This window comes from Bufo bufo, chromosome 2, assembly GCF_905171765.1.
Source record: "Bufo bufo chromosome 2, aBufBuf1.1, whole genome shotgun sequence".
Classification (NCBI taxonomy): domain Eukaryota; kingdom Metazoa; phylum Chordata; class Amphibia; order Anura; family Bufonidae; genus Bufo; species Bufo bufo.
The window spans coordinates 422,600,097-422,613,373 of NC_053390.1; the positions used below are offsets into that span (position 1 = coordinate 422,600,097).

A 13,277-nucleotide genomic window follows, 5' to 3' on the forward strand; every position below is an offset into this window, starting at 1 on the left:
TTACTATAATCCATAAAAGCTAACCTCCCTGAGGAGGAGGAGGGGGCTCAGCCTCCACTGATGGGGAAGGGGAGCTCCCTCCATTTCCCCTCACACCAGTGACATCAGAAAGACTAGAAGTTCCATCTAGCGGGGAATCCTCAGCAGGGAGGAGGGAGGACAGCACAGCCGAGGGCTGGGAATGTGCCTCTGAGAGGCGGATTCCGCTCCTTGCTCCTTCCCCTCTCCATGCCCAGAGTGGGGAGGAGGAGGGGGTTATTGTGTGCATGGAGTGTCAGTCCGAGGACTGCTTTCTGGTGGGAGCACAGCCCCGGCTCTGAGGGGTGGACGCTGCGGCTTCCTCCCGGGGATTACTCTGCACCGCTGGCTGCTGGCGTCTTCGGAATGGAGTGACACTTCCTTGTGTCCCTGGAACTTCGATGCGTCTCTGGTGCGTCATCTGCTTCTAGCTGCGTTTCTCCGTCCACCACGAAGGTGATGCCAATTGCCTCCGGCTCAGGACAGCCCTCTGCTCAGGACTCCGGCTGCTTTAGCCACTGTCACCCGGCAGACAGGCTACGGGACCCCAAGCAGCAGCAGCCAGCAGGAGGCGGTGACGGCGGGGGTGGTGGTGGAGGAGGAGGTGGGCTGTTGCCTTTCCAGATTTGCCTCAATCCCAGGCAGGCTGAAGCGGGGGCCGAGGCTACTGCAGCCACCAGCAGAGAAGCTGGACTCAGCAGCACACTGCTGGCCGCTCCCCCCCAGCACCCACTTCTTGTGCAGGTCACCCCGTCTTTCACTTCCCCTTCCTCTTTTTTCCAGGCTCTGTCCTCTGCTTCCTCTCCCCCCTCATCTCCTCTGCCCCCTGCAGCTCCTTCCTTCCTATTCCCAGCTTTCCTGGAGCCCCCAAGGACTAGATCCAGATCTAGGTCTGGATTCATCATGAACCAACAACATCAGCTGCATGGCTTGCCTGGGGTAACCCACTTCCACCATCACCAGCTCCAGACACCACCTCCTTACCTTATCTCAACTGCCCTGCATGGGCCAGGCATGGACAGAAATGATAACAACCCCCCAGAGGGAGCAAGGCAACCCCACAGTCCACCAGTGGTGGCCAGGAGGAGGGTAAACAGTCCGACCACCAATGAACACCACCATCATCATTACCACCATCACCACATACGACCTCCGCCAGGTAGGAGCAGATAAACCAGACTTCTCAGATATGTCACTTCATATGGTTTCAAAAGTTTACGCACTAAACAGGGAGAACCTCACACAAGGGGGTTATGACCAGCTCTGATCAAAGTCCTCCTCACTGTTCAAATAATATGCCAGGGGACCCAAGGGTATACTTCTTAACCCTTGTGTTATCTTTTCTCAACAACAACTGGTCATGAAAACGCTTGGTGGCTTTGGCTGGGTACCACCACAGGATGGAAGGTTAGGTGGCAGAAGATGAAGACTTGTGCTTTAAGCATCCTCGTATGATCTCCAAGGGATTTACCAAGTTAGATTTGTTTGTGTGTGTGTGTGGCTGCTCGAAGTGAAGGAGTTAAGCCATGGTAAATCTGGAGATAGAAAGACGGTTAGGATGAGCCCAGAAGTTTCCGATTATGTGTTTTGAGGTCCTCTGGATCTATTGTGTGTCAGCAGAAATGAAGGCGTTAAATGAGGAGGACCCTGGCAGTGACTATTAGTAGCTGAATGGGTTAAGGCAGTAGCCAAGGCACGGTTCCTCTCCCTGCTGTCATACATTCCTGTAATGCTGGACACAAGCTCTTGCGGGGCGGAGGTTGGAAGGAACTTGTAAGGGTTTTACTGCTGCTATATTTCTATCACATTTATCATTCGCTATATCACTTTATTTGTGAGCAGCTGTGACTACATGTGAATCAGATGACTAAGGATTTCTCTCATAGTCTGTATATGTCTATAATCACCCCATTCCAGCCCTGGGGTCATGCTTGATCAGACAGACCTAAAGCATCCCTACAAATGCTTTCATACAAGTAAACAAGGTCCTATCTATATTATATAGCATCAACATAGAATTGTTACAAGTCACATCAGTCCCTGACGCCAGGGAGACTCGCAGACAGATGTTTTTGGAGTGTGGGCTGAAGCCCTCAAAGAAGCATGCAGCTCCATGCAGATGTTCTCCTTGCCCGGGTTTCCAACTCAGGAGCTCGGTGCTGCGAGGCATCAGAGCATGCGTTTTACAAAACATTAAAATTATAACCATACTTCTAAAGAATGTCTCATGTCTTCTACAATAACAATAACGACTTCAATCGAATTCTTGGTATTTAGTCAAATATTTAGCGAAAAACATCTCTATTATGTGAAATTGATTACAATATTGATGACTGTAGGGTCGGCTTATGTTTTGTGGCTGCCTTGGTGCAGCGATGGACAGGTTCGTCCGTCTTATGTTTTCTAAGTTCAGCAGAATTAGAGCTGTATCCTCCACTATGACTGGTTCGGCACAGCTACTGCATGGTCCTGGCTGTTTCCACAGCTTCTGATCACTTTTATCTGGAAGAACATGTTAGCAGATCAGTAGATGGGATGTACTTTGAAAGTCATGATGACCCTTTTTTTTCCTGACTCAAGGATTTTGTTTTTGTAAAAAAAAGATATGAGCAAACGCTTGATACATTCTTTCAGGTATATCAGAAACTGGCTTAAAGGGGTTAGCCCATCTCAGACATTGATGGCGTATGGCTAGATAAGAGCAGGTCCCACCTTCTGTCTCTACAACGAAGCACCCAAAGTGAAGGAGAGCACACCACGCATTGGTGGCGAACTCTCCATTCACTGGTAGTCTCCCTCAATCTAGACCAGTGATGGCTAACCTCCGGCACTCCAGCTGTGGTGAAACTACGACTCCTAGCATGCTCCATTCGTTTCTGTGGAGTTCTGAGAACAGCCAAGCAAGTGTACATCTTGGGAGTTACCAGAGCTGGAGTGTCGGGAGGTTAGCCATCACAGATGTATACCAATCCCAGTCTATATGAATTAGCGGATAGATGTCTGTCCGTCAATCTAGTTGTGGTGTGACTTTCTCAGTGCTTCATAGGGCCAGATTCACTAATCCTGTCTAGACTGTAGACCTTATAAACGTAGCATTTTTTTATTTTTTGTCCACCTACGTTTTATTATGCCACTTTTTGCACACAGTGGTCCACATTTACTAATGTGCCTGTGCCTAAAATGTGTATTAAAAGTGGTACAATTTGGTTTCTACACTTTTTTCCCACCTTCTCGAATAGGGTTTGAAGCCTCCTGGGAAAGGGGGTGGAGCCTAAGATGTGCCAGTTTGCCCCAAAATTGTGCCACCATTCTGTATCAAACAAAGCCAAGCAATAGTTGGTAATAAAGTTAGACAAAAATGTCTCTCCCTGCCCCAGATTTCTCATCCAGCCTGAGCCCATGCGATAAATCTGGTGGCGGTCTAGACAGCCGGTCTAAGCTTGTGCTATTTATAGGATCGGAAAAGCAAAAAACAAACGCAATGCAACGGCACTCAAATAATACAGTATCTAAAACAGCAGCATGCTGACTATAGGAAATATACCTAACCCTGTGCATAGCATTACCACATGTAGTGACCATGGCACTACTGTATATACTTTATTTGTGAGTGCTGTTGCATTGATGTGCTGACTAACCCCTATTTTATTTATAGGATCAGTCAATCTGGCCCAGTATGTTTGCCCACTAGCGTTTTCTTCATGGGGTTTTTTGCTGAAAAGTGCCTGAAAAAATGCCAAGAGCTACTGTATGCTGTATTTATGAAAAATGCACAAAAAACACATAATTGCAGAAGATGACGGTAAAAACCTATGTGTGAAAGACCCCTGAAGATGAGCCAGATTTATCACAGTGGCTCGTGCTGATCTTAGTTAGGACCCTTTCTGCTAAACTATGTCCCCCCTCATCGACCGAAGCACACACATTTACTTCATGATTAGGTCAAAAATTCGACGTGACATCATCTGCCAGAAATGTGACAAACTTTGGTGCATTTTACACCAAATTAACTTTTTTCTGTAGATTTCTTTTTCTTTTACAAGAATGGACTAGGGGTCATGCTGCAAAAAAAAATAAAAAATCCAGTTATGGTAGCCTTACAGTGCATAGGTCGGCAGGATCAACCCTATCAAACCAGTCAAAATGCTTCAAAAAGCAAATTATGGCTTAAGTGCTTCGAGAGCGGGCCCTAGCCACTCAATGCACCCAAGCTCCTTTACTTAGGACTCTTTTACACGAGCGGATGCCGTGCGTGGAATCTGCTGCTTGAATGACAGCCAAGCCCCGTTCCGGACAGCAGAGACATGGAGCAGTAACATGATTGATAATGCTCTGTGCCTCTGTGATCTTTTTACTACAAAATCATGGTGACAACTTTATCTCACTGTGATTTTTTAGTCAAAAGGTCACAGAGAGGCACGGAGCATTATCAATCATGTTACTGCTCCATGTCTCTGCTGTCCGGAACGGGGCTTGGCTCTCTTTCACGCCGCAGATTCCACGCTCGGCATCCGCTCGTGTGAAACAGCCCTTAGACTCCCAAGGAATTACCCCATCCAACTGGGCGCCTGGCCCAGTCAATCAAGTGGAGTGGGACTGTCCATGGAAGCAGATAAGAGGAGGTAAGGTGCACTTAAAGGGGTTTTCTCATCTCAGACAATGGGGGCATATCGCTGGGACCTGCACCTACAGGGAGTGCAGAATTATTAGGCAAGTTGTATTTTTGAGGATTCATTTTATTATTGAACAACAACCATGTTCTCAATGAACCCAAAAAACTCATTAATATCAAAGCTAAATATTTTTGGAAGTAGTTTTTAGTTTGTTTTTAGTTTTAGCTATTTTAGGGGGATATCTGTGTGTGCAGGTGACTATTACTGTGCATAATTATTAGGCAACTTAACAAAAAACAAATATATACCCATTTCAATTATTTATTTTTACCAGTGAAACCAATATAACATCTCAACATTCACAAATATACATTTCTGACATTCAAAAACAAAACAAAAACAAATCAGTGACCAATATAGCCACCTTTCTTTGCAAGGACACTCAAAAGCCTGCCATCCATGGATTCTGTCAGTGTTTTGATCTGTTCACCATCAACATTGCGTGCAGCAGCAACCACAGCCTCCCAGATACTGTTCAGAGAGGTGTACTGTTTTCCCTCCTTGTAAATCTCACATTTGATGATGGACCACAGGTTCTCAATGGGGTTCAGATCAGGTGAACAAGGAGGCCATGTCATTAGATTTTCTTCTTTTATACCCTTTCTTGCCAGCCACGCTGTGGAGTACTTGGACGCGTGTGATGGAGCATTGTCCTGCATGAAAATCATGTTTTTCTTGAAGGATGCAGACTTTTTCCTGTACCACTGCTTGAAGAAGGTGTCTTCCAGAAACTGGCAGTAGGACTGGGAGTTGAGCTTGACTCCATCCTCAACCCGAAAAGGCCCCACAAGCTCATCTTTGATGATACCAGCCCAAACCAGTACTCTACCTCCACCTTGCTGGCGTCTGATTTGGACTGGAGCTCTCTGCCCTTTACCAATCCAGCCACGGGCCCATCCATCTGGCCCATCAAGACTCACTCTCATTTCATCAGTCCATAAAACCTTAGAAAAATCAGTCTTGAGATATTTCTTGGCCCAGTCTTGACGTTTCAGCTTGTGTGTCTTGTTCAGTGGTGGTCGTCTTTCAGCCTTTCTTACCTTGGCCATGTCTCTGAGTATTGCACACCTTGTGCTTTTGGGCACTCCAGTGATGTTGCAGCTCTGAAATATGGCCAAACTGGTGGCAAGTGGCATCTTGGCAGCTGCACGCTTGACTTTTCTCAGTTCATGGGCAGTTATTTTGCGCCTTGGATTTTCCACACGCTTTTTGCGACCCTGTTGACTATTTTGAATGAAACGCTTGATTGTTCGATGATCACGCTTCAGAAGCTTTGCAATTTTAAGAGTGCTGCATCCCTCTGCAAGATATCTCACTATTTTTGACTTTTCTGAGCCTGTCAAGTCCTTCTTTTGACCCATTTTGCCAAAGGAAAGGAAGTTGCCTAATAATTATGCACACCTAATATAGGGTGTTGATGTCATTAGACCACACCCCTTCTCATTACAGAGATGCACATCACCTAATATGCTTAATTGGTAGTAGGCTTTCGAGCCTATACAGCTTGGAGTAAGACAACATGCATAAAGAGGATGATGTGGTCAAAATACTCATTTGCCTAATAATTCTGCACGCAGTGTATATCGAGAATGGAGCCTCGAAACTGAAGGAGAGCGCAATGCGCATGCGCAGCCGCCCTCCATTCATTTCTGTGGGACCGCCGAAAATAGCCGAGCTATTGCCGTCTGCCCTATAGAAATGAATGGGAGCATGGGCCGCGCATTCGCGGCACGCTCCCATTCACTTCTATGGGAGAGGCAGGGATTAGCACTTGGTGGTGGACGGACCCTGGAAAATCTGGGGTCCTCCAGCCACAGCGCTCCCCGCACCTATCAGACAATGGGGGCATATCCTAGCCCCCATTGTCTAAGATGGGAATACCCCTTTAAGCCCTAATTTTCATATTTTTAAAAACACTTATTTCTCTTAAATTAAGCAACGGATCAGGGAAAAAGGTATGTTTTTAATCAGCAGGGTCGGCCCTACCAATCATTATGGCTGGTTTAATAGGGTTGATCCTGTGGACAGATGCCCTTTAAAGGATTTTTTCCGGTTTGCATTTATGCAAAAAGAGCCTCTGGGTTGTGGTCACGTGTTTATGTAACTAGCTGGGTAGGAGAAGCTATAAACTAGCCGGGCATTGTAAGGCTACTTTAACACCAGCGTTTTTTGCGGATCCGTCATGGATCTGCAGAAATGCTTCCGTTACAATAATACAACTGCATGCATCCGTCATGAAGTCTTCTATAGCCATGACGGATCAGTCTTGAACACCATTGAAAGTCAATGGAGGACGGATCCGTTTTCTATTGTGCCAGATTGTGTCAGAGAAAACAGATCCGTCCTCATTGACTTACATTGTTTGTCAGGACGGATCCGTTTGGCTCCGCTTTGTCAGGTAGACAGCAAAACGCTGCAGTTAGCGTTTTGGTGTCCGCCTCCAGAGCGGAATGGTGACTGAACGGAGGCAAACTGAGGCATTCTGAGCGGATCCTTTTCCATTCAGAATGCATTAGGGCAAAACTGATCCGTTTTGGACCGCTTGTGAGAGCCCTGAACGGATCTCACTAACGGAAAGCCAAAATGCCAGTGTGAAAGTAGACTAAGAGGTGGTGCTGGAGTGAATGGAACAAACACTGCGACTCTGAGGCAACGCACAGTGTAATCTTGAGAAGGAAGCGCCACCTCCTCTTCAAGAAGCTGATCAGCGGGGTGCCAGGAGTCAAACCACCGCTGATCAGATATTGAGGACCTATCCTGAGGATAGGTCCTCAATATTACTGGCTGCACAAGCCCTTTAAGGCTAAAATTAGTTATGTCAACAAAAGGTTAAAAATGCACTTGTGTCCCGAATTGTGCGTTAACTATATTGACTTCAAACATAGATTCAAATTCTACAATAGAAAAATGACATTTTTGTGAGGATTTTTCCAATTTTGAAGTTACTGTTGGTGGGTTAAGTAGTGATCTGGATTCTAGAAAATAAAGTTTCCGAGAAAACAGAAATACATAAAACTCACAAATGTACATTGTATTCCAGATCTGCACGGTTCCTTCAGGAGGCGTAGACAAGCAGTGTTGTTATTGGGAACCCAAGGTTGGCGTCTCTTGACTATCGGCTGGTGCCGCAGTGCACATGTCCTGTGCGCTACACTGCAATGTAAATTACAATTCATAATTCAGTTCTACATTACATAACTAGAAGCATTTGGAAGCCCTTCTAGAGCGTTGTCATTTAATCCACACCCATCGCATTAAAATATGTATAGACACCATTTCCAGTAGAATGTGGCACCGTCATAGAGCGTCTTTTCATAATTTCACACCTTGCCCATTGTAGGTGTGTTAGTGGAAATGGCTAGGGAGACAGCAGCTCAGCTAGCCTCCAAAAGGGAAAACTGGATGGCAAAGGAAGTAATGCATAGGAATCATCTATCCTCAGGCTCCACAGCATCTACCAGATCGTGAACAAACACTAGAGGCAGCAACAGCCGAGAAGTTATTCAATAGGACTTTCAGGGATTGGGTTTTCATGTTTTGCACAATGCCAGTCTTCTGCTGGAATGGTGTAAAGCAGGGATGCTCAACCTGCGGCCCTCCAGCTGTTGTAAAACTACACCATGCCCTTCTGTAGGCTGAAAGCTGTAGGCTGTCCGGGAATGATGGGAGTTCTAGTTTTGCAACAGCTGGAGGGTCGCAGGTTGAGCATGCCTGGTGTAAAGCATGTCTCTGAAGCAGTGGAAGTATATTCTCTGACGTCATGATTCACAGCACTATGGTTTGATTTGCTTTTGATATTGCGTCAGAATTTTGCTGCACTTTGTTGGAGAAAACTGAGGTACATGTCTTACACCACATTTATTAACCAGTGCTTTGTGGCAAGGGGCAGAGGAGCACATGGCACATTGAAACGGCACCTCCCCCCCCCCCCCCCCCCAATGCTAAATTCTCGACCTAACCCCTTCCCTCCAGCCAGAGGTGTAATTGACCAGCATGCACCTTATATAATACTGGTGTCTTCTTATGCACCGCAAGGGTCTTTGGGCCTCCGCAGACTCCTGGGCCCGGTAGCGACTACTACCTCTGCACCCCCTATCCGTCATGGATCTGCAAAAACGTTTCTGTTACTATAATACAACCGCATGCATCAGTCATGAACGGATCCGGTTGTATTATGTCTTCTATAGCCATGACGGTTCCGTCATGAACACCATTGAAAGTCAGTGGGAGACGGATCCGTTTTCTATTGTGTCAGAGAAAACGGATCCGTCCCCATTGACTTACATTGTGCGTCGGGACAGATTCATCTTGCTCCGCACCACATCACGCGTTTTTCTGTCTGCGATGGGAACGCAACTAAACGGAACGGAATGTAATTTGGTGCATTCCATTTTGTTCAGTTTTCTCCCCATTGACAATAAATGGGGGAAAAAAAGGAAGCGTTTTCTTCCGCTATTGAGATCCTATGACAGATCTCAATAGCGGAATTGAAAACGTTAGTGTGAAAGTAGCCTTAGCTGAAAGAAAAGTGTATTTGTTCAAAATTTGCTACTCTGTGCCTAAATGTGCAACCACTGAAATGGCACCTCCGTTCTCCGACACCATAGGGTGCTTAAGGGTATGTTCACATGGTGAAAACTAAATTTTTTAAAATATTTTTTGATCATTTTAAACATCAAAATCTGCATCCCATTGTTTTCAGTGGTAATCTTCAATATTGTTCACATGCCCACGGATTTTAGATCCACGTACCTGGAAAAAATCCCCAGCTACATGAATGCAAACATGGATTCCCATTAAAAACAAGAGGGATCTCTTCTGTGGATTCCACAGTGGGGTTTGTTTATAGAAAAATCTGCCATGTGCACATACACTTAGGCCCCTTTCAGACGAGCAGGTTTTCCGCGCGGGTGCAATGCGGGATGCGAACGCATTGCGCCCGCACTGAATCCGGACCCGTTCATTTCAAAGGGTCTGTGTACATGAGCGTTCACATATTCTGCACATGTTCAGCATGTTCTATATTCTGCGTTTTTCACGCAATGCTGGCCCTTGGTTCTAGAATCAATCTAGAACACAAGTGAGATGCCTTGGAGTGTGATTTTTATATATGTAGACATGTAGGGGGACATTTATCATCCCCTGCATTCAAGAAATCTTAGCTTTTGAGGGGATTTTCTGCCCCGCTCTCCACTTTTCCAAAAAGAGGACAAACCAGGGCAAGGGGTGGGCAGCGCAGGGCTGGGCACAGTATATCTGGCACATTTTTTATAATCTACGTCAGGAAACGGCACAGATTATATTCAAAATGCATGGACACTAGCGGGGCATAGACTGGTGTGTAAAACTATGGTGCTCTCTACAGTGCCGTCCTACATCCCACCCTTAACTGCAGATTCTGCCCTGCTTCAGAGCACCACTGTGTAGTCCAGGACATCACTGCACACCATTTGTTCCGCGGCTGCTGGGGAACCATCTTCTTCATACACCATAATACCACTATGGAATTTTAGAATGGAAAATTAAAGGGTTATTCCGGTTATAGCAAGTTATCCCCTATTCAGAGTATAGGGGATAATTATCAGGTCCAACCACTGATCACAACCATGGGGGCCTTGTACCCCGTGGAGCCCCCTGAAATGGACGGAGCAGCTGGTCAGAAATGCGTGTCACCACTCTGTCCATTTCAGGGGGGCTCCACGAGGTACAGGGCGCCTAGCGTTAGGATCTGATAGACCCCACAGATCTGATTCTGGTCTTAAAATGATTTATTTTACATACATGCCGTGGTCATCAAAATGAAACGTATGATTTACATTGCCGATTGGTTGCGTACACAACTCTGAGAAGGGCTGGTATGTCAGACGTATGTGAACTCTTAGGAGGTCATTTATTATTAGAAATATATCTGTCGCAGTTTCGGTCGCAAAGAGGATTTGCGGAGGAATCTGCGACTTTTCCCTGCTCACGCCAGGTCTTAGGGGCCGGCTCCTCTACATAGCTTACACATCATGCGCCAGCGCAAAGGGTATTAAGACCGGAGTCTCTAAAAATGACCCCATTAGTATATACCAATCTGTAAAAAAAAAAAAAAAAAAAAAATAAAGACATGGATCGCACATCCACATGCCATGCATTGATCTATGGCTTCCCAGCATAATGTATAAACATTTCCATTGAGGCACTTTGTATACATGGTCCCACTCACCACGTCAAGGTGTCCTCTTGTGACCAATCCATAGCATGTGGATGTGCGATCCATGTCTTTTTATGTTTATGTTTTCATAAAAAAGCAGATGTAAACCCGATATCACTTTCTTGGAGTGGAAGCATTTATGTAAGGTACAATCATGGGGACAATGTTCCCAGTCTGCAGTGACATAAGCAACTGATCCCGATGTGATATGGCATTACAGGTAACTTGTGGATAAGTACATCATTGATGTAGACCGATCTAATTACAGTGCCTTGTAGATGGGGCGTATGAAGAAAACAACCTTCCTTCTTTTATGCCTCGTATTGAACCAAGCTTTTGACCAGGAAGTGTGTAAAATGTTCTTCTATGCTTCTTTTTTTTTTTTTTTTACTACATTTTAAGATTACTGTGCCTTTCACAGGCGCTGCAGGGAAAACCGAGTGCCACAATATGTGTCCTTCCAGCTCAGCCAACGTAAGACATTTCATGCAGGCAGCCACACAGCAAGGTTCAGGGCTGGCATGACGGAGGAGAAGGGAGGACGAGTTAACCTATTCATGGGGTCAGTAGTGATGGCCTGGGCCTCAGACTTAGCTCAGTAACAGCTTTCTAGCCATTGCTCCCAGTAGATGAGAGAGTGTGGTGAGCTCAGCATAGTGACTGCTTTCCATATCCAGACTAGGGCACAGCGCCCATGCATGCTGATATATGACTGTCCATAGCAGCATATGTCCTGTAGCTCTGCTCTACCAGGAAGAGCTTGATGGAATTAAAGGGGTTGTCTCACTTTAATAAGTTGCATTTATCCTGTAGAGAAAGTTAATACAAGGCACTTACTGATATATTGTTATATTGTTATTATCCATATTGCTTCCTTTGCTGGCTGGATTCATTTTTCCATCACATTATACACTGCTCGTTTCCATGGTTACAACCACCCTGCAATCCATCAGCGGGGGCTGCGCTTACTAGGGATCGACCGATATTGATTTTTTAGGGCCGATACCGATACCGATAATTTGTGAACTTTCAGGCCGATAGCCGATAATTTATACCGATATTCTGGGAATTTTCATTTTTGAGAAAAAAAAAAAATTTCTACACAAATCTGCTGAAAATTAATGTTTATTGTTAATGTGTATTTTTTTTTTATAAATCTTTTTCATTTATACTTAATATTTTTGTGTTTTTATTTTTTTTACTAACTTTTAGCCCCCTTAGGGACTAGAACCCTTGTCCTATTCCCCCTGATAGATCTGCACTGCGCCACCAATGATTAATACTGGGGGGCTTGGGGGGAAGGGGGGCGCACTGCGCCACCAATGAAGATAAGTCTCTCATTCATATACAGGAGGCGGGAGCTGGCTGCAGAATCCCATAGCCGGCTCCCGACCTCTATGAGCGTTAGCTGCGATCCGCGGCACCTGAGGAGTTAACTCCCGCGGACCGCAGCTGCCGTTCATAGAGGTCGGGAGCCGGCTATGTGATTCTGAAGCCAGCTCCCGCCTCCTGTATATGAATTAATGAGAGATTTCTCTTCATTGGTGGCGCAGTGGCCACAGCCCCGCCCCTCCTCTTGTCCTCCCTCCTCTCATTGGCGGCAGCGGCAGCAGCAGCACAGGGGGAGGGAGACACTGCTTCCTTCTCCCCTGTGCTGCTGAGGGAACACGGAAAGCGCTGAGAGCAGCGCGTTTTGTGTTCCCAATATGTTATCGGTATATCAGCAAAATAGATGCCGATACTGATAACGTTCAAAATCCTCAATATCGGCCGATAATATCGGCCAAACCGATAATCGGTCGATCCCTAGTGCTTACACACTATAGGAAAAAGCATCAGCCTCTCTGGTGCCTGGGAGCGCACATAGGCTAGTGCTTTTTCCTATAGTGTGCAAGCACGACCACCACTGCTGGATTGCAGGGTGGTCGTAACCATGGAAACGAGCAGTGTATTATGTGACAGAAAAATGAATCCAGCCAGCAAAGGAGGCAATATGGATAATCACAATACATTAGTAATCGCCTTGTATTAACTTTCTCTACATGATAAATGCCACTTGCTGAAGTGACACAACCTCTTTAATGTTCTCCACTAGAGATGAGCGAATTTCATATTTTGCTTTGTTTGGTGGTAAAAGCAGAATTGCGTTATGGATTCCGTTACCATTGACGATAATGCAATTCTATTGCGGAATGCATAACGGAATGCCTTTAGAGGCATTCCGTTATTCATTCGTCATAATAGAAGTCTATGGACTGCATAACGGATCCGTCCCATTTCGGTTATGCAGGGGAGTCCTCTAAAGGCATTCCGCTATGCATTCCGTCATAGAATTGCGTTATGGTCCGTGGTAACGGAATACATAACGCAATTCTGCTTTTACCACCAAA

General features: G+C 45.7%; 1 protein-coding gene across 2 annotated transcripts in view; it reads left to right on the forward strand.

Annotated features, from left to right (window-relative positions):
- The first annotated feature begins 253 nt into the window (after positions 1-253).
- The window catches only part of RNF38 (ring finger protein 38), a 374,424-nt gene continuing 361,400 nt past the window's right edge, over positions 254-13,277 (forward strand). The window contains exon 1 of one of the 2 annotated variants that reach the window (XM_040417366.1): positions 254-1,177. In XM_040417366.1, the coding sequence (XP_040273300.1) occupies positions 478-1,177 (700 nt within the window). In that variant the 5' untranslated portion in view covers positions 254-477. The remainder of the gene's footprint in view (positions 1,178-13,277) is intronic. The other variant, XM_040417367.1, reaches the window with a different exon arrangement.